This window comes from Ovis aries, chromosome 12, assembly GCF_016772045.2.
Source record: "Ovis aries strain OAR_USU_Benz2616 breed Rambouillet chromosome 12, ARS-UI_Ramb_v3.0, whole genome shotgun sequence".
Taxonomy (NCBI): domain Eukaryota; kingdom Metazoa; phylum Chordata; class Mammalia; order Artiodactyla; family Bovidae; genus Ovis; species Ovis aries.
Genome location: NC_056065.1, coordinates 22693395 through 22712954, shown reverse-complemented (window position 1 = coordinate 22712954; position 19560 = coordinate 22693395). Strand labels below are relative to the sequence as shown.

General features: G+C 41.6%; 2 protein-coding genes across 3 annotated transcripts in view; both read left to right on the top strand.

The window, feature by feature from the left end:
• EPRS1 (glutamyl-prolyl-tRNA synthetase 1) overlaps positions 1–6904 on the top strand; it is a 64604-nt gene extending 57700 nt beyond the window's left edge. For both annotated transcript variants that reach the window (XM_004013603.5, XM_042257086.1), the window contains 4 exons: positions 284–444; positions 3059–3137; positions 6379–6443; positions 6541–6904. In XM_004013603.5, coding sequence (XP_004013652.2) covers positions 284–444; positions 3059–3137; positions 6379–6443; positions 6541–6691 — 456 coding nt within the window. In that variant the 3' untranslated portion in view covers positions 6692–6904. The remainder of the gene's footprint in view (positions 1–283; positions 445–3058; positions 3138–6378; positions 6444–6540) is intronic.
• Positions 6905–17352: 10448 nt separating this feature from the next.
• The window catches only part of SLC30A10 (solute carrier family 30 member 10), a 37580-nt gene continuing 35372 nt past the window's right edge, over positions 17353–19560 (top strand). The window contains exon 1 of the mRNA XM_042257085.2: positions 17353–18640. Coding sequence (XP_042113019.1) covers positions 18190–18640 — 451 coding nt within the window. The 5' untranslated portion in view covers positions 17353–18189. The remainder of the gene's footprint in view (positions 18641–19560) is intronic.

Here is a 19560-nt window from a genome sequence, read left to right as displayed (position 1 = left end):
AAGTTAGGAACAGCAAGCTGGACAGCTGCCCTCATGTTTCCCCATTAAACTCTTTCCCAGCTCAGAGCCACTCGGGCAGTACCTTCTTTCCTTAGGTTTATGCCTTCTCATTGGCGTACGTTTCTGAAGTGTATCAGGAACATTCCCTTCTCTTTAAAATGGTTTGCATCTGTCTTTGTGTTTCGGATGCTTGTGATTTATAGCAGGTAAAGCCATGACATCAGTCTGTTTATTCAGTTGGAGATGGGCATGTGCCATTTTTCACTGCTTTTTTGCTTTCTAGGGAGTCCCGATTAGACTTGAAGTCGGGCCACGTGATATGAAGAACTGCCAGTTTGTAGCTGTCAGACGAGACACTGGGGAAAAGCTGACAATTGCTGAAAATGAGGCTGAGACGAAGCTTCGTGCTATTTTGGAAGACATCCATGTTAACCTCTTTACCCGGTCAGTTCCTTAGAGTTGCTTGTGTCTCCCGTCTTCTCATTGTGCTCAGCCTTTGAGATCTCTACCAAGGAATCCGTGATTGCCCCCACGGGAAGTCATCTTTCCCTCCGAACTCCCATGGTTCTTAATTGGCCTTTCTGTTTGGTTTTTTGACTTGTATTGTGGTTATTTTCTATATGCTTTCTGCTCCCTATTGGGTTTGGAGTGATGGACTATTTGTCCCTTCGACTGATTTGGGTTCATTTTAGATCCAGGCTTTTACGATACATCAGATTTGAGGGGCAGAAGCACTGATTCTCACTTGTTGGGTACACATTAGCAGCACCTGGGGAGCTTTTCAAACTACCTGTGCCTGGGACCCTCCCCAAGAGGTTAATTTAACTGGCCTAGAGGGCCTGGCACCTTAAGTAGTAAACGCCCTCTGGTGGTGATAATATGTCACCAAGGCTAAGAACCTCCTGAAGGGGGTTGGGTGATGGGAACGCTTGAGGCTGCCCTGACCTCTGGAGAGGGGACTTTTAGAATCACAGATCTCAAGGCAGAGGCACTAGAAGATGGGTGGCCTATGGGTGGCACCTTATTTTCTTTCCTGTCCACCTGAAGCAGAGAGGAAGACCTGTGGCCACTGGGGATAGAGGCTCAGTTTGGGGTGGGGGCCCTTGCCTGCACCTTCCTCGTTTATCCTCTAATACCTGTGTCTCATTCATGTTCATCTTCAGTAAATCTTGCACATAAGGAGTGAATCAATTTTATCCTTGGCTTTGGTGCTTTTATGTGATGGTAGGCAAGTGAACTTGCTTTTGTTGGCTGGTTTGCCTGAAAAGGCGAATGATAATAGGTCTCTTGAGGATGACTTTCATGGATTTATTTGGCCAACAAATGCATAATCCATGTGAAGTTCATCTGAACTCCAAGCAGGAGATACTGTCCGAGACGCAAGATTAGAAAGCTGCCTGTCCTCGTTGCTGTCGCCTGAATAGTGCTCTCAGTGCAGTGATCCTTCTCCAGAGACTCTCTTCAGAGTCTCCTAGGAGCTTTGGGGACAGAAAAATACCTGGGCCTTACACTTGGAGACTCTGATTGATTAGTTTTAAGATAGAGTCTGGTCATCTGTATTGTTAAAATGCTCTGTGTGATCCAGATGTACACCCCTGGTTGGAAAAAACACTGCTTTAATGGCTAAAAAAAACAGGACTTTTTTTAATGGACATTTAAAAAGAAATTTTTAATAGGAGGCTAATTACTTTATAATATTGTGGTGGGTTTGCCATACATTGACATGAATCTGCCACGGATATACATGTGTCCCCCATCCTGAACCCCCCTCCCATCTCCCTCCCCATGCCATCCCTCAGGGTCATCCCAGTGCACCAGCCCTGAGCCACCCTGTCTCATGCATCAAACCTGGACTGGCGATCTGTTTCACGTATGATAATATACATGTTTCAATGCTGTTCTCTCAAGTCATCCCACCCTCACCTTCTCCCAGAGTCCAAAACTCTGTTCTTTACATCTGTGTATTGACATTTTAATTCAGTAAATTTATTAATGTAAGTTGCTTACATTAATAGTACATTTTTTCCCCTCCTTAAGGCTTCAGCCCTGGAAGTGGCATATTCCTTTCTGTATCTCATTGGCTGTAACTTAGCCACTTGGGCCCACCCACCTCACTGCAAAAAAGTCAGAAGAAAGGGAAACAGGTTTGGTGGACAGCGAATAGTCATGGTCAGGGTTCCCACAGTCTAGCCCTGAGGTTCAGAAAGGAAACATATGCCTTCTCTTCACTGGTCCCACCCGTGAGTGCTCCTGTGTGATGTGTGACTGTCAGTGTGGAAGAGAATAATACTTATTTCATTTCTGGAACCTGAGGTTCTTACAGAAGACTTACAGAGTATGTGAAGATAGCTTGAATAATGTATATTTATGTGGGTTTTTTCCTTTTTAAAACATTTTCATGCCTTTGTGTTTGATTCTCACAACAATTTGATCTGGTGGTTAGATGAGTATTTTTCCAATTTTATAGAAGGGAAAACTAAGACCAGAGAAGTTTAAATAATAACCTAGACTCTGGTAGGTAATAAGTGGTAAAGCCAGGAGTTAGAATATTGATCAGCAGATATTTAATGACTATGACAAAAATAATTGTTACCTGCGTGTGCTTGGCAAATTTTTTAACATTTCCAATAATGGAATGATGAGCTAACTAATAACTAGTGATGAAGTTCACTGAATGTCACTGCTGGAGACAAATTGAAGTTCATGTTGAATTCTTCTCAATTCCAAGTTGTTACTCTTTCATTAAATTATGCCATTAAAAAAAACTTTGTCATATTAGTAAGAAAAGATATGTATTCACTTCTAATTCTGGGTAGCCTGTGGCTCAGTGGTAAAGGATCTGCCTGACAGTGCAGGAGACGCAGGAGATGCAGGTTTGATCCCTGGGTCGGGAAGATCCCCTGGAGGAGGAAATGGCAACCCACTCCAGTATTCTTCCCATGGTCAGAGGAGCCTGGCGGGCTACCATCCATGGGGTTGCAGAGAGTGGGACACAACTGACCTAACGTGTGCTTTAGTTTATTAGTAAGAAAAAACATGTTTTCTAATTACTTGATAGGGCTTCTGAAGACCTTAAGACTCATATGGTTGTGGCTAATACAATGGAGGACTTCCAGAAGGAGCTCGATTCTGGGAAGGTAAGAGAATTCTGAAAATTTTTTAATATGAACATATTTCAGTGAGTGGTATTTTAAGACTCATTGAATTTATATATCATGTTAATCCCTTTTTCAAAGCCTGTCATGTAAAAGGTTTATATATTATTCAGCCTCTGTTTTCCATTGACTTTCCTGCAGCAATAAAATACTCTGTCATTTTTGGATAACACTGTGAACTGATTTTATAAAAGCTTTCTCTTGTGTTCATTAGGCTCATTGAATGAGTTTCATTCTGTATAACCCCTAATATTTTCATTATTGAAAAATTTCATTTTGTGTTCTCAGCTTAAGTTCCTAAAGTAAACATTGTTTTAGTTTTAGAAACATAATGGGAAAATTCCTAAAATAAGGAATGCCTGTTTCTGATCTCTCAGTGTATATACTTACCCAGATCTTAATTGATTGATCTTTCTGAATAATAAGTGAAAAATATTACTCATTTCTAAGCTTGTTTTTGAGAATGAGTGGGTACTACTGGATTCCATAAAACTGCACGGTTTTCCTAATGGCTGTTTAAGATTTTATCAGTTTTGTGTGCTCCGTATATGCAGATGTTCCCAGCGAAAACTTAATTTTCATAAAGAAGAGGTTTCAGTTTGTAAAATTATTAATTACTGGAATGAATCACTTATGAACTTTAGTATTCTGGTATACATGTTTACTTATACAGCCTGTTCTGTGTCCCCAGATTATAAATGAGAAAGCCACGGGCCAGAGTCTAAATGAATTACCCCAAGCCATACAACAGCAGGCCTATTATTAGAATTTGGGTCTCTCTTCTGATTCAGCCTAATGTACTTTTTCTCTGTATCTTTTTAAAACATTCATCCTTAGGGTGTAAGACAAGATTTTAGTTGGTTAGTTGGTTGATTTTAGTTGATTTTAGTTGATGATCATTCACCTCTTAATATGTCTGTCAATGAAAAATAAGTACAAAATAGTATCAAAATCCCCTTCTGATCTATAATTGTATAGTATTTAGCCTTCTATTATTCTTGGTTGCCTTGGTAATCTTCCGCCTGTCTGATTTCCATCATCTGCCACTTGACTTCAAACTACATATTTCATATTTCTGTTTCTTCTAGCCTTTTTGCCTGAGAATGGACACTGTGTATGTTTTTTCTTCCACTGTGACTTATTTACTTTTTCTAATTTTTTTGTTCCATAAAGTATTGAATTTTATGATTTCCTTTATTATAGAAATATGGTAGTCATTCTTACAGTAAAGTCTATTAAAGACATTGCATAAGAGTTAATAAATCAATAGAGTAACTTATCAGTTAATCCATTGCTTTCAAAGAAATGAATCTCAGCAGATATTAGTGGAATCATATTCTAATATTAGATAAGCTGTTGGAGAGATTTCAACATCTGTCCTGAGCCAGAATACAGTATTTTGGTTGTGTGTCCAAAGATCACATAGAGACCAAAACGACTGTTGTTTCTTGTATTCAGTAGTCAGTTTCAGCTCCCATCTCACCTCTTGTTGGTCAGCTTAGCTATGTTGACTGACTGTCAAGCAAGCTTTGAAGCTGTGGTAAATAACATTGGATTTACTGGGAGGGGAGGAGGAAGGGCTCTTTGGAACTTGAATGTAAGTGAGAGTTTGATTTTCTACCCTTCCTTGTTGGTATAAATGAAAAAAATTTTTTTAATATATCTGATTTATAGGACTTGATTTTAGTAAATTTTTCCAAGGAGGTGGTCTTAATTGAATGAAAAATAGATGTCATTTATATGTAACATATACTTGTTACTGTTGACATAAATATATCATTAATCTGTTGATCATTATTTCTATTACTACATTACTATTTCTCATCAGTAACATTTCTGTTGAAGAGTTCAAGAAACTATATATTGCGAAAGATTTTGTCATGAGATAAAAAGGTAAAAACCTTTCTATGGCTGAGTAAATCACCTAAAAATGTGTATTCTCCTTTCACATTAATGAATTATGTGCATAAATTTCAGATCTTATAAAAAGCTTTGAGGCTAAAAAGAATTGAATCTTTTGGTTTTTGTTCTTCACAAAATTATCATTTATGAGTCCAAATACATCTAATAACAACTTTGGTTGAATTTGTTTACATACTTAACCATTTTAAATTAAAAAAATGTTTTTTAGAAATACCTTTTCAAGTCTTAGTGATTTTTTTTTCCTTAGTGCAAAGAAATAAAGACTACTGTAAAATTTGTTAATATTATAAAAAATATAGCTTTGTGTTGTACATTAACAAAAATAAAATTTCTAAGAAATTAAATTTAAATTTATTATTACAATTTTTGTAATTGGGTTAGTATTTATATCATTGCATAATTAGAGACTGATTAAGGATTTCCCCCCATTCTGTTTTTTAGAATAAATTTTAAATAATACTTTCAAGAATGTTCAGTTTTTTCATTCTTTTTGTTTGTGTAAATGCTAATGATTTAGTAAGTTTCAATACAGGGAATTAACTTTGTTAGTTCAGCTCTTATGTCTGTAGGTTTGGTTTTTCTTCTGTTTTCATTGCAGAGTTTCTACATTTAGATTTTACATTATAAATTTATATATCCAATAATTAACTTTATATTGTTTGTATATAAAATATATTTAATTATATGAACTTCCGTGGTGGCTCAGACAGTAAAGAATCTGCCTGGAATGCAGAAGACCTGGCTTCCATCCCTGGGTCAGGAAGATCCCCTGGAGAAAATGGCGACCCACTCCAGTATTCTTGCCTGGAGAATCCCACAGACAGAGGAGCCTGGTGGGCTACAGTCCATGGGGTCACAAAGAGTTGGACAGGACTGAGCAACTCACACTTTCTTTCACTGAAAATCAGTTTACTGTTTGTCTTCTCCATCCTCCTGATAACCATGGAGCCAGGTAGAGCAGGCGGCAGTGCAGATTTGAAATGAGGATGATTTGAAATTCACTTTTTGTTCCTTCTCTTCAGCACTGTGTTGCAGCCAGTTTATTTGGTCATTTAAGTGTATTACAAAGATGTCTTTGTTATGTGCAGATGTTACATGAAGTGTGGGTTTGGGATAGTGGAAAACATTTCTTTCCTATCTTGGGCATCTCTGAGCAAAGTTCTAGCAGGTTTGCAAGGTGTCGTGGCCTGAAAAGGGCTGGGAAGCCTGTCCTCCTTGCTTGCAGGTTTAATGCAAAACTCAAGTGTTCCTTGTATAGAATAGAAGGAGTTGTAAATGCTGAACATTTTTTTCTTATTAGATTGCTCAGATTCCATTCTGTGGGGAAATTGACTGTGAAGATTGGATCAAAAAGACTACTGCCAGGTAAGATAATTATGTTTAACAGATAAAACCTATGAGGTATTGAAGAATACAAATGCATGGCATAAACAAATGGATTTTTTATTTCTTTTCAATTCAGGGATCAAGATCTTGAGCCCGGTGCTCCGTCGATGGGAGCTAAAAGCCTGTGCATTCCCTTCAAGCCACTCTGCGAGCTGCCGCCAGGAGCCAAGTGTGTGTGTGGAAAGAACCCTGCCAAGTACTACACCTTGTTCGGTCGTAGTTACTGAGGCAGAGAACAAAACCCCAGCTCCACCCCTCCTCACTTTTTAAAAAAAGAATTGATACTTATCTTCCCAGATAGAGACAGTTTTATGATTTTTTTAAAAAATAGAAGTTCTAAAAGGAAGTCACATGAGACAAATACCTATTCTTATGCCTAAATCAACAGTGGAAAAAAGACTTTTCTGTAACCAGCCCCGATAATAAATATCATGAGCTAATACTGTTTCATGTATTCATTTGTTTCTGAAATACCTTAATTCTGTGCCACAGTTATTCTAACCGTTCCGCTCCATGTAGCCCTCTTGTTTCAGACCTTGCACCACCAATTTCCCATTTCTTCGTGTTGGAGTGCTTCCTTTTGGTAACTCCTTGGAATTTAAAATTGCCCTTAATCTTTCTGTTTAAAAAGTAAAATACAACCACAGATGTCCCCAAAGAGATTTCTCTTGAATGTCTCTGTCCCTCTTGTTCTTCCTGGTTACTGTGGGGGTCTTTAAAACACCACTCATGATTTACTAGAGTGATAAGCCCTCCCCACCTCTACTTCCAACTCTGTGCTTTTACTCACTCACCCTGCTTCTGCCCCTGCCCACCCCTCTCCCCGCCCTCCACACTTCTGTTCTCACAGAGGTCACACTGCCACTTCTGCCCGAAGCTGACTGCTTAGTCCTTGTCTTACCACATCTCACTGCTTTAGCTATGCTGCTAGAAAACATTGCTCTTCCCACCGCCCCCCCACTAAAATCACTCTCACGATTTGCCCTCTTGCTTTTGGCTCTTCTCTCTTTCTTTTCTTCTAAAATGTATTTTCTTACTCTCTGGTTGTGCTGGGTCTTCGTCGCTGCACTCTGGCTTTCTCTCGTTGCAGTGAGCGGAGGCTGTTCTTTGTTGCATTGCTCAGGCTCCTCGTGGCGGGGGCTATTCCTGTTGTGGAGCGTGGGCTTTAGGAGTTGTGGTGTGTGGCTCCATGGTGCGCAGGTTGCAGTAGCTGCCGCACGCAGGCTCAGCAATTGTGTCTCGTGGGCTGTAGAGCACTGGCTCGGAAGTTGGGGTGCACTGGCTTAGTTGCCCTGCAGCACATGCGACCTTCCTGGACCAGGGGTAGAGCCCATCTGTGTCCCCCGCACGGGCAGGCGGATTCCTATCCACTGTGCCACCAGGACAGTCCATCTTTTTCTTAGTCATGTGTCTTCCACTGGCTTCCTTTCCTTGGCCTGCTTGTTAAGACATCGGTGTGCTGTGTCCATACTTGGCCCTCTTTTAAGAATTTTTTTTTTAAAGTGGACTATTTTTAGTCTTTACTGAACTTGTTAAAATATTGTTTCTTTTTTTTTGTTTTGGTATTTTGGCTGAGAGGCATGTGGGATCTTCGCTCCCCTACCAGGGATCTGTCCTGTATCCCCTGCTTTGGAAGGCGGAGTCTTAACCACTGGCTTGCCAGGGAAGTCCCTGGTTACTCTCCTATTCCTTAATCAGCCTCATCTCATCCTGTGGTTTCAAGTAGCATTAATAGGATGATGTCTCCCAACAGCTTTCTCTCCCAGACTGAGCTTTAGCCCTCCATCCCAACTGCATGTTGGGCTTTCTTGAGTGTTGGATCAACATGTCAGATCAACCTGTCTCAAAAACCTCATTTCACTCTACTTCCAGACCTGTTCCTCCTACATACAGTATTTCCTGCCCGAAAGATCAGCATTATGAAAATGGACCTCGTCATTTAAACTAGAACCCCGAGAGTCCTCCTGGCTGGCTTCTCCAGCACCCATTCAGCCACACTTAGTTGGCTGTGAAACCTATTCCTGTTACCTCTGATGTCTCTTGGGTCCCTCGTTTCACAGATCAAGGTCACCTTTTCACCTGTTACCTCTTACACTGATCACTCTGCTGCCTCCAGTTTCATCTCCAGGCCAGACGATTCCACATTCCCACTGGTGTTTTTTTCTTTTTTCCTAAAGTACAGTATGTTGAGACATTTTTTTCCCCTTAAAGTCCTTTCGTAGCTCACCATCGCTAACAGGATAATGTAGTCTCTTTCAGTTCAGCCTACCTATGTAGTCTCCTTTTCAACCAATCTAGTAGAGTCCTTTGCAGCCTAACCATTTGGGATTCCCTATAAACCACACGCTATTTCTCACTTTGGGCCCTTTGCCTGCAATGCCTTTCATTCCCCATTTCTTGTCTACTTGGTTTATCTCCTTATTTCAGAGCCCTGCTCCATTTAATATGTTATCCCACTTGGTGATAATAAATATAAAGGGAAAAGTTTCCAAAAAAGGACTTGAAATTTGAGCTGTGCTTTGGAGGGTGAGTAGAATTTTAATAAACAGAAGAGGAATCTGGCAGAAGGAAAAACATATGCAAAGCCTTTCAAAGTACCTGCTGTGCATAAGAACACAGCAAAACTATCCTTAAGTGGTAAATTATCATAGGAAAGCAGATTATATAGAACATGCTTTCAGATGCCTAGCTTAATGAGATAGGTGTCTGAGCCATACTTTTGTACTCAGGATTATTATTGATATATGGCAGCTCAGGATGTTTTATCTTGCTTTTCTACTCTTAGTAGCTGTGTAAACTTTCGATTCCTTCAGCTGAAGGAGAGAAGTTTTATATATATATATATATGTATATATATATATATATCATAGTTACTCTACCTCATAAAGTACTCAGAACACTGAGCACATAATAATAGGTAGTGTTAGTTACAGACAGTGATGCAAGGTCACTTGGAAGTTGCTCCTGGGATATATAGCTCTAGTTAACAGTAATTACCTTGGTGCCTAGGAGTTTGTTTTTTGTCTGCAAGTTAATAAATTCTTTAAAGCAGCAGTCCTCAACCTTTTTGGCACCAGGGACTGGTGGAAGACAATTTCTTCCATGGACCGGGGAAAGGGGGATGGTTTCAGGATGATTCAAATGCATTATATTTATTGTGCACTTTTTGTTATTACATCAGCTCCACCTCCAATCATCAAGCATTAAATCTGGGAGGTTGGGGACCCTTGCTTTGAAGGACAAAGTGATTGTTACGTTTTTGCCAGTCCCTGACAAAAGCCTGAAAAGTAGATGAAAGACTGTAACCACATTTTGTTCTGTGGCCCCTGGCTGTTTTGGAGGCAGTGGCCATCTCTGACACAAGACAGACAGATCCCATGCTATTTATTGTTTGAAGCTTCAGATCCGCAAAACCAGTCACAGAAAAGCTCGACCTTTGCTGTTTTAAAGAAATGCTCACGACTTAAAGGAACTCTCCAGAAAGCAGTTATGTTAGGAAAGGAATCCTTAACCCCAAATCTATGTGTGATAAGTTGGCTGTTTTCTTAAATTGAGGTTCAGCTAAAATATCAAAACTCTTCCAAATATCTTAAGCACAGTGGTGCTTTTCAAGAAGGTATGTCAACCTGACTGCAAACAATATCCTTTTAGAAACGATCACTATTTTCTACTTGCAGACTGCAGTCACTAGCTAGATACATGACTGACAGGAAAGCGACTGTGTGCCTCATATTCGTGGTTTTCAAAGAGAAAGCAAAGAGGTCAAGGTGTGTTTACTGCAGGCACTGCTCGCTGCGATTTCTGGTGTAGATCCTGTATTAGGAAACTCTAGTCCATCCATGATGGTGTGTTTAGAATAGTTCCTAATTATGTCAGTAAATCCCATGAAGCCTTCATGAAAATTGGACAATAACAGCAACTCATTTGGCTGCTAGTGGCGAGGTCAGCAGCAGTGGAACATTCCATAAGACAAGCAAAGAGGCATTATGATTTGAGAGCCTGGATATACCACCCTACTTATATCTGGTTTTCATTACAAATATTAGTCATCTGTTAAATAACTATATAACTTTTCCTGTTTTTTTTTTTTTGATAGTTGGTGATTTTTCACTGATACATGAGTGAGATAAAAGTATAAAGCTGTGGATTTAACTGTCGAGTTCTTTTGTATTTAAGTTGCAGTCATTGTCTTTTAGTGTGCGGAAAGCAAAAACATTTATTTTTTATTGAAAGATAATTGCTTTAGAGAATTTTGCTGTTTTCTGTCAAACCTCAACATGAGTCAGCCATAGGTATACACATATCCCCTCCCTTTTGAACCTCCCTCCCATCTCTCTCCCCATGCAACCCCTCTAGGTTGATAACAGAGCCCCTATTTGGGTTTCCTGAACCATACAGCAAATTCCCGTTGGCTATCTGTTTTACATATGGTAATATAAGTTTCCATGTTACTCTTTCCATACATCTCACCCTTCTCCCCTCTCCCCATGTCCATAAGTCTCTTCTCTGTGTCTGTTTCTCCGTTGTTGCCCTGAAAATAAAAGGAAAAATCTTCGTTTCCCCACACTGAAGGGCTTCTCTGGTGGCTCAGTGGTAAAGAATCTGGTTGTCAATGCAGGAGATGTGGGTTTGATCCCTGTGTCGGGAAGATCCCCTGAAGAAGGAAATGGCAACTCAGTCCAGTATTCTTGCCTGGGAAATTCTGTGGACAGAGGAGCCTGGAGGTCTGTAGTCCATGGGGTTGCCAAAGAGTCAGACTCGACGTAGCCACTAAACAACTGAAACATAACTGTGGTGCTCAGCGGCTGCCGGGAGCATCAGGGATCTGTGGAGGCAGCTGCCCCCGCCCTGTTATTTTCAAACGTGTCTTTGGCCCTTTGTCACTTTTACTGCATCTGCAAAGTGCTTGTCATTTATTTCTTTAATGAATTGAGTGCCTGCAATGTACAAAGTGTTAGAGCAGTAGAGAGTTAAACATGTTTTTTTTTTTTTTTTTTCCTCTTCTTGGCTTCCTCTCCTCAAAACAGTTCTAGCTTAGATGGAAAATCAGGCCATCAAGAGGACAAGGAGAGGGACTGAGCGTGGGAGGCCACTGCCCAGTGACGGTGACACTGATCATCAAGAGGGGGTCCCTGCCAATAGTAACCCTGAGAACAACCCTGCCCTTGAGATGACAGCAGCTGGAGAATGCGACCCATCGCATTCTGCCAAACCATCAGGCTTAGAACAACAGGCACAAACACATGTCTGGGGCTCAGGAGGTGATGTGAAACCAGTGGTTGAAAAATTGAAGAGCTTGGAACATCAATCGTACTGAAATGATATAAAAAGAGTCTGTTAAATAAGTCTCAGATGATACAGCTCTATTGGCAGAAAGTAAAGAGGAACTGAACAGCCTCTTAATGAGGGTGAAAAAAGAGACTGAGAAAACCGACTTAAAACTCAACATTCAAAAACCTGAGATCATGGCATCTGGTCCCATCACTTCATGGGAAATAGATGGGGAACAAGTGGAAACAGTGACAGATTTTATTTGCTTGGGCTCCAAAATCGCTGCAGGTGGTGACTACAGCCATGGAATTAAAAGATGCTCCTTGAAAGAGAAGCCATGACAAACCTAGACAGTGTATTAAAATGCAGAGACATCACTTTGCTGACAAAGGTCTGTATAGCTAAAGCTATGGTTTTTCCAGTAGTCATGTACAGATAGGAGAGTTGGACCACAAAGAAGGCTGAGCACCAAAGAATGGATGCTTTCGAATTGTGGTGCTGAAGAAGACTCTTTGAGATCCTTTGGTCAGCAAGGAGATCAAACCAGTCAATCGTAAAGGAAATCAACCCTGAATATTCATTGGAAGGACTGATGCTGAAGCTGAAGCTCTAATACTTTGGCCACCTGATGTGAAGAGCCAACTCATTGGAAAAGACCCTGATGCTGGGAGAGATTGAGGGCAGGAGGAGAGGATGACAGAGAATGAGATGGTTAGATGGCATCACCGACTCAATGGACATGGGTTTGAGCAAACTCCAGGATATAGTGAAGGACCGGGAAATCTGGCGTGCTGCAGCCTACGGGGTTGCAAAGAGTTGGGCACGACTTAGCAACTGAACAACAACAACAACAAAATCTCACGTAATAGGGTCACCAAAACTAAACTTTGTGATTAAGAAACACCTGTTGAATGAGTGAGGAGCTTGGGGTTCAACAGACTGGTGACAATGTTAACACTGACATTACTTTATGTGTACTAAATATGTAATTGGCTTCTCAGGTGGCACAGTGGTAAGGAATCCACCTGCCAATTCAGGAGACAGGGGAGAGGCAGTTTCGATTCCTGGGTCAGAAGATCCCCTGGAGCAGGAAATGGCAATGCACTCCAGTATTCTTGCCTGGAAATTTTCATGGACAGAGGAGCCTGGCGAGCTATAGTCCCTTGGGTCGCAAAGAGTTGGATGCACCTGAGCATGCCCTTGCATGCACACAAATACGTAATTGTACTATGTTTCCTTCCATCATTCATTTTCTCACTCTTCTGAATAATTATTTCAGAGCTTTTCTCCCTTCGGATTTTTGGCACTTCCCCTTTCTGCCTTTTGGTTCATCATGCTGATGTCTGTTTCACTAAGACGATAGAGACAATACGAAGAGACCCGCAAGAACCCCACCATATCTTCCCCACTCAAGTGTCCACATTCCCACCTTCTCTGCTATTTCAGATGAACTATTGTCTTTCTAAAAAATTTATTTTATCACTTGTTTTATTGAAATATAGTTGATTTATAATATGTTGGAGAATGAAATGGCAACCCACTTCAGTATTCTTCCTGGAGAGTTCTATGGACAGAGGAGCCTTGCAGGATCACCAAAAGTTGGACATGACTGAGTGGCTAACACACACACGTTGCATTAATTTCTGCTATATGTTAATAGCAAAGTGACAGTTATATGTATTTCTTCATATTCTTTTCCATTATGGTTGATCACAGGATATGGAATATAGTTCCCTGTGCTCTACAGCGCTGTGCTTAGTCACTCAGTTATGGCTGACTCTTTGTGACCCCATGGACTGTAGCCTGCCAGGCTCCTCAGTCAATGGGGATTCTCCATGGCAGGGATACTGGAGTGGGTTGTCATACCCTCCTCCAGGGGATCTTCCCAACCCAGGGATCAAACCTAGGTCTCCCACATGGCGGGCAGATTCTTTACTGTGAGCCACCAAGGAAGCCCAAGAATACTGGAGTGGGTAGCCTATCCCTTCTCCAGGGGATCTTCCCAACCCAGGAACTGAACCAGGGTCTCCTGCACTGCAGGCGGATTCTTTACCAACTGAGTTACCAGGGTAGCCCATACCGTTCTATCCAGTAGGACTTTGTTTTTAGAAGGCAATGGCACCCCACTCCAGTACTCTTGCCTGGAAAATCCCATGGACGGACAATCCTGGTAGGCTGCAGTCCCTGGGGTCGCTAAGAGTCGGGCACGACTGAGTGACTTTACTTTCACTTTTCACTTTCATGCATTGGAGAAGGAAATGGCAACCCACTCCAGTATTCTTGCCTGGAGAATCCCAGGGACAGAGGAGCCTGGTGGGCTGCTGTCTACGGGGTCACACAGAGTTGGACACGACTGAAGCGACTTAGCAGCAGCAGCATATGTGTTTACATCTGCTAATCCCAAACTCCCAATCCTTCCTTCCCCTACTCTCTCTCCCCCTTCAGTTCAGTTCAGTTCAGTTCAGTCACTCAGTTGTGTCCGACTCTTTGCGACCCCATGAATTGCAGCACGCCAGGCCTCCCTGTCCATCACCATCTCCCGGAGTTCACTCAGACTCACGTCCATCGAGTCCATGATGCCATCCAGCCATCTCATCCTCTGTCGTCCCCTTCTCCTCCTGCCCCCAATCCCTCCCAACATCAGAGTCTTTTCCAATGAGTCAACTCTTCACATGAGGTGGCCAAAGTCCTGGAGCTTCAGCTTTAGCATCAGTCCTTCCAAAGAAATCCCAGGGTTGATCTCCTTCAGAATGGACTGGTTGGATCTCCTTGCAGTCCAAGGGACTCTCAAGAGTCTTCTCCAACACCACAGTCCGAAAGCATCAATTCTTCGGTGCTCAGCCTTCTTCACAGTCCAATTCTCACATCCATACATGACCACAGGAAAAACCATAGCCTTGACTAGATGGACCTTAGTCGGCAAAGTAATGTCTGTTCTCTGTGTCTATGAGTCTGTTTCTGTTTTGTAAATAAGTTCATTTGTATCATTTTCTTATATTTACATATAAGTGATACATGGTATCTGGTTTTCTCTTTCTGATTTACTTCACTTAATATGATAATCTCTATATCCATCTATGTTGGTACAAATGGCATTTCATCCTTTTTATGGCTAATATTCAATGGTATATATAATATATACCACATCTTCCTTATCCACTCATGTGTCAGTGGGCATTTAGGATGTGTCTGTGTCTTGGCTATAGTAAATAATGCTGCTGTGAACATGGGGGTGTATGTATCTTTTTGAATTACAGTTTTGTCCAGATATATGCCTAGGAATGGGGTTGCTTGATCATATGGCAATTCTATTTTTAGCTTTTTGAGGAACCTCCACACTCTGTTCCATAGTGGTTGCAGCAGTTTATATTCCCACCAATAGTCACACCCGCTTTAGCATTTATTGTTTGTAGATTTTAAAATGATGGCCATTCTAAACTAGTATGAGGTGGTATCTCATTGTAGTTTTGATTTGCATTTATGTAATCATTAGCAATATTGAGCATCTTGTCATGTGCCTGTTGGCCAACTGTATGTCTTTGGAGAAATGTCTATTTAGGCAGATGAACATTCTTCTCATAGCAGAGGGCATCTCCTCCACATGTGCACTCAAACTCCTCAGCTCTGGCCGCCTTGATGGTGGCACTTCAGCAGCTCTCTCCGTGTATCATCACATCTTCTTTCTCTACTGGATCTTTCCATCAGCTTAAAAATGTGCTGTTACCTTCCCCAACCTAAAAATACCCTTTCTTGTCTCCATATTCCTTTTGCTTTGCAGTAAGACTCCTTGAAAGGATTATCTGTACTTGCCATCTCCAATTTCTTCTCTCTGTTCTCTTGAACTCAGTTCACGTTGTCGTTCAGTCACCAAGTCGTGTCCACCTCTTTGCGACCCCATGGACTGCAGCGTGCCAGGTTCCCCTATCCTTCTTCATCGCTCAGATTCATGTGCATTGAGTTCAATGATGCTGCCTAACCATCTCAGCCTCTGCTGCCCCTCTTCTTTTCAATCTTTCCCAACATCAGGGTCTTTTCCAATGAGCCTGCTTTTTGTATCAGGTGGCCAAAGTATTGGAGCTTCAGCTTCAGCATCAGTCCTTCTAATTCTGGGTTGATTTCCATTAGGATTGACTGGTTTGATCTTATAGTCCAAGGGAGTCTCAAGAGTCTTCTCCAGCACCACAGTTCAAAAGCATCATTTCTTTGGTGTTCAGCCTTCTTTATGGTCCAACTCTCATATCCGTACATGACTACTGGAAAAACCATGGCTTTGACTAGACAGAGTTTTGTTGGCAAAGTGATGTCTCTGCATTTTAATGCACTGTCTAGGTTTGGCATAGCTTTTCTTTCAAGGAGCATCTTTTAATTCCATGGCTGCAGTCACCATCTGCAGCGATTTTGGAGCCCAGGAAAATAAAATCTGTCACTGTTTCACTTCAGTTTGCCCTCTAGCTAAGGTCACCAGAGGCCTCTATAAGGTTAAATACAGTTATCATTTCCAGTCCTCAGTGCTTCCTGCCCTCTCAGCATTTGACCCAGCTAGTTCTCTCCTCTTTGATACACATTCTTTCCTGAGTACAGTAGTCCTGAACACTGTGCTGTCCTGGCTTCCCTTTAATCTTTCTGGTCCTTCTCTCTTATCTACTGGTATCTTCAGTTTGTATTTGCTCTCATTTCCTTGGTTATCTCTGGGCATCTTTTGACTTCTAAATCCGTGTATTGTCAACTCTCAGATTCACGTATTCCCAGCCTGTCCCCATCTGCTCTGAACTCCAGACTCCCTTATTCAACTCTCTGTTTAGCGTTTCACCTTGGATGTCTAATAAATACACCAAATGACAGCATTTCCACCTCTTGCTCCCACGCTATTCCTAGAGCTGTCATCTGTGTTTTACCTTCATCTCACTTTGCAGCATCATTCTTTCGGGCCAAAAACCTTAATGTCACCTTGACTGCAGTAATTATCACAGTCTGGTTGTCTAGAAGTCTCACTGTTAGAATAGCAACTGAATTGGCAATGATTTATGAGGAAATTATTAGGGCTACATCTAAGTAGTCATGTTTTAGTCAAAATCAGTGTATTGATCTTAAGTTCTTCAGATAAATAGAACCAGTAGGATATGCATATAAATAGAGACTTATTAAAAGGAATTGGTTCCTGCCATTATGAAGGCTGAGAAAGTCCCAATGTCAACACAGCAAGCAGAGATCCAGGAGATCCTATGGTGTAGTTTTAGTCTAAAGGCCCGCAGGCTCTAGACCCAGGAAGAGCCAAACTTTCAGTCTGAGCCTGAAAGCTGGAAAAAAGCCAATGTTCCAGTTTGAAGGCAGTCAGTTGGAGGAATCTTCCCTTGCTTGCAGGAGAGTCAGCCAATTTGTTCTGTTCAGGCCTTCAACTGATTGGATGAGGCCCACCCTCATTAAGGATGACAATCGGTTTCACTTAGTCTACTGATTCAGCTGTTAGTCCCACCCAAAAACACCTTCATGGAAACACTCACAATAATGTCTGACCAAATGTCTGGGCACCTGCAAACCCAGTCTAATTGACGCATAAAACTAGCTATCACAGTGGGACTTCAAATTCAGTTAGGATCGGGTATAGTCATTTCAATCTGTATTTCCTTAAAGGACTGACTGTAGGCAGTCTACTCAGAACAATAGCAGCTACCATTTTTTAGATATTTGGGAACTGGTAAACCTTTAAGGCTTATATATGACAGAAGATAAGATTAAAAGCAAAAATGTCTTCTTACCTCATCAGTTAAATCAAGACATTATCATTTGACTTTCTTCCTAAAACTGACTGGGATTATGTCTTTAGCTCCTTTAAAGGTATTATATCTTTCCTAAAGATGAAGAATGTTTTTCTTGTCTTATTTATGGAAAGGGTTTGGAAGTGGGGTGCTTGTTTATTCCAGATGAGTGCACAAGGCAAAAGAAAAAAATCACCCTAGGTGTTTTTTTGGCTTTCACTTACTGTAGCTCTAATCTCTGGATTACTGACCCCTAGAATATTCCCTGTTCCATGCAGTATACAGAATTAAAAGCCACTCACACACCAGGTTGACAAGATATGATTGTTTATGTAAAATGCCACAGTGATTGTTGCAAACACAGAGTGTGGAATCTAGAAAGGCCACGAGTTTGTGCATAATTCAGACACAGAGGCTCTTGACTTTGGTAATGATACACACAAAGGAGCAAAAGAAGCCCCTCCAGTTCATATCTGGAAGTCGGTGTCTTCTATTTCCATAAGTCCCCGCTCACGTGACATCTCTTGCTTAATTGCCCTTTAAACCGTTTTATGGCTTTATAGCAGCCTGTAAAAAGTGATTTTCAAATATGACAGGCGCTGAAAGGCTGTAGGGGAGAGCTCTCCAGGAGCTGTGATCTCTACCTCTGCTCCCCTAAGAGCTCAGCCTTCCCGGGAAGAGAGGGACAGCAGAGCGCCATGGGGCGATACTCAGGGAGAAGTTTCCGTTTAGTCCTCATGTGCATTGTGAGCATGCTCCTTTTCGTGATGGAGCTAGTGATCTCCCACATAGGCAACTCCCTCTCGCTGACCTCCGATGCTTTTGCGGTCCTGTCCCACTTAGTCTCCATGGTCGTTGGTCTTTTTGGCGTCAGGGCCAGCAGTATACAGCAGCACCGGAAGAGCACATTTGGCTTTCTCCGGGCAGACGTTGTGGGCGCATTTGGCAATTCCGTTTTCGCTGTGGCTCTGATGTTCAGCATCCTGGTGGAAGCTGTCAAAAGGTATATTGATCCGCAGAAGACAGAGAGGCCGCTGCTGGTTCTCAGTGCGGGAGTCATCGGGCTACTCTTCAATATTCTCAACTATGCCATCTTCTTGGACTGCTGTTACTGTGCGGCGCCAGGGCCCCAGGAAGACGCGGAAACAGGTAAACGCCTCCTCAGATGTTGTAGTTTGGTCAGAGTCCTGCCAGGTGCTATCTTGGGGGCCCCTGGGGGTGTTGTGGAGTGAGGTTCCATTCATTCCATCAGTCTTTCGTTCCCCGAACTCTAAGGTCTTTCTCCAAAGCGTCACTTCCAGTCCAAAGTTCCTTATGAGCTGGATGGCAGCCGACCACGTAGGGGTCTTTTTTAGTGACGGGATGCAAAATGTGCAGACAGGTAGAGTGATAAACCGTGGCCATAGAGCGAGTCCTCCGCCAGAATGTGGATGTGCCACGCAAAGCTGTCTCCTTTACTTAGTGACTCCCTTTTGTCTATCCAGATGTGACACGGCTGTGTTTGAATTTTAAAATAGTATTTTAATTTTCTTCCCGCCCCCTCCCAAGTCTTCAAAAACTACTAGGCTCCATAAACCAGCTCACTTGGAACAAAGGCTCAAAAACCATTGGTTATGTGGATGGTCTGTTAAGAATATATTCAAGGAATGTGATGTAAAATGCAGAAAGAAAAAATAAAGATGATCTAGTCAACTTAGCTCTATTTCTAAACTGAAATATTTGTATCTATTTATTATAGGCATCTGTCTTGTTTGAGGAAAAGGAAAGCTATTTACATGTAAATCTTTAGGAGGAACTTAGGAATGGGTACCAAACTCATTGGATTATCTGTCAAAAGATCAAATTAAATCTCAGAAGAGAACAATACATTGAAAAATGTGGAATCCAAAAGATAAGTTATTAGATGGAACCATGTTTCTTTAGTGCCACAAAATAAATTTTTAAAATATATGTTAAAAGCTTTTTGCAGAAGAGCAATTTTCAGGGCCTTTTAAGAAGTCCTATAGCATGAACAGACCAGGTCCAAATCAGGGTTCTTCTACAGGGCAGCGGGCAAATTACTTCCCCTG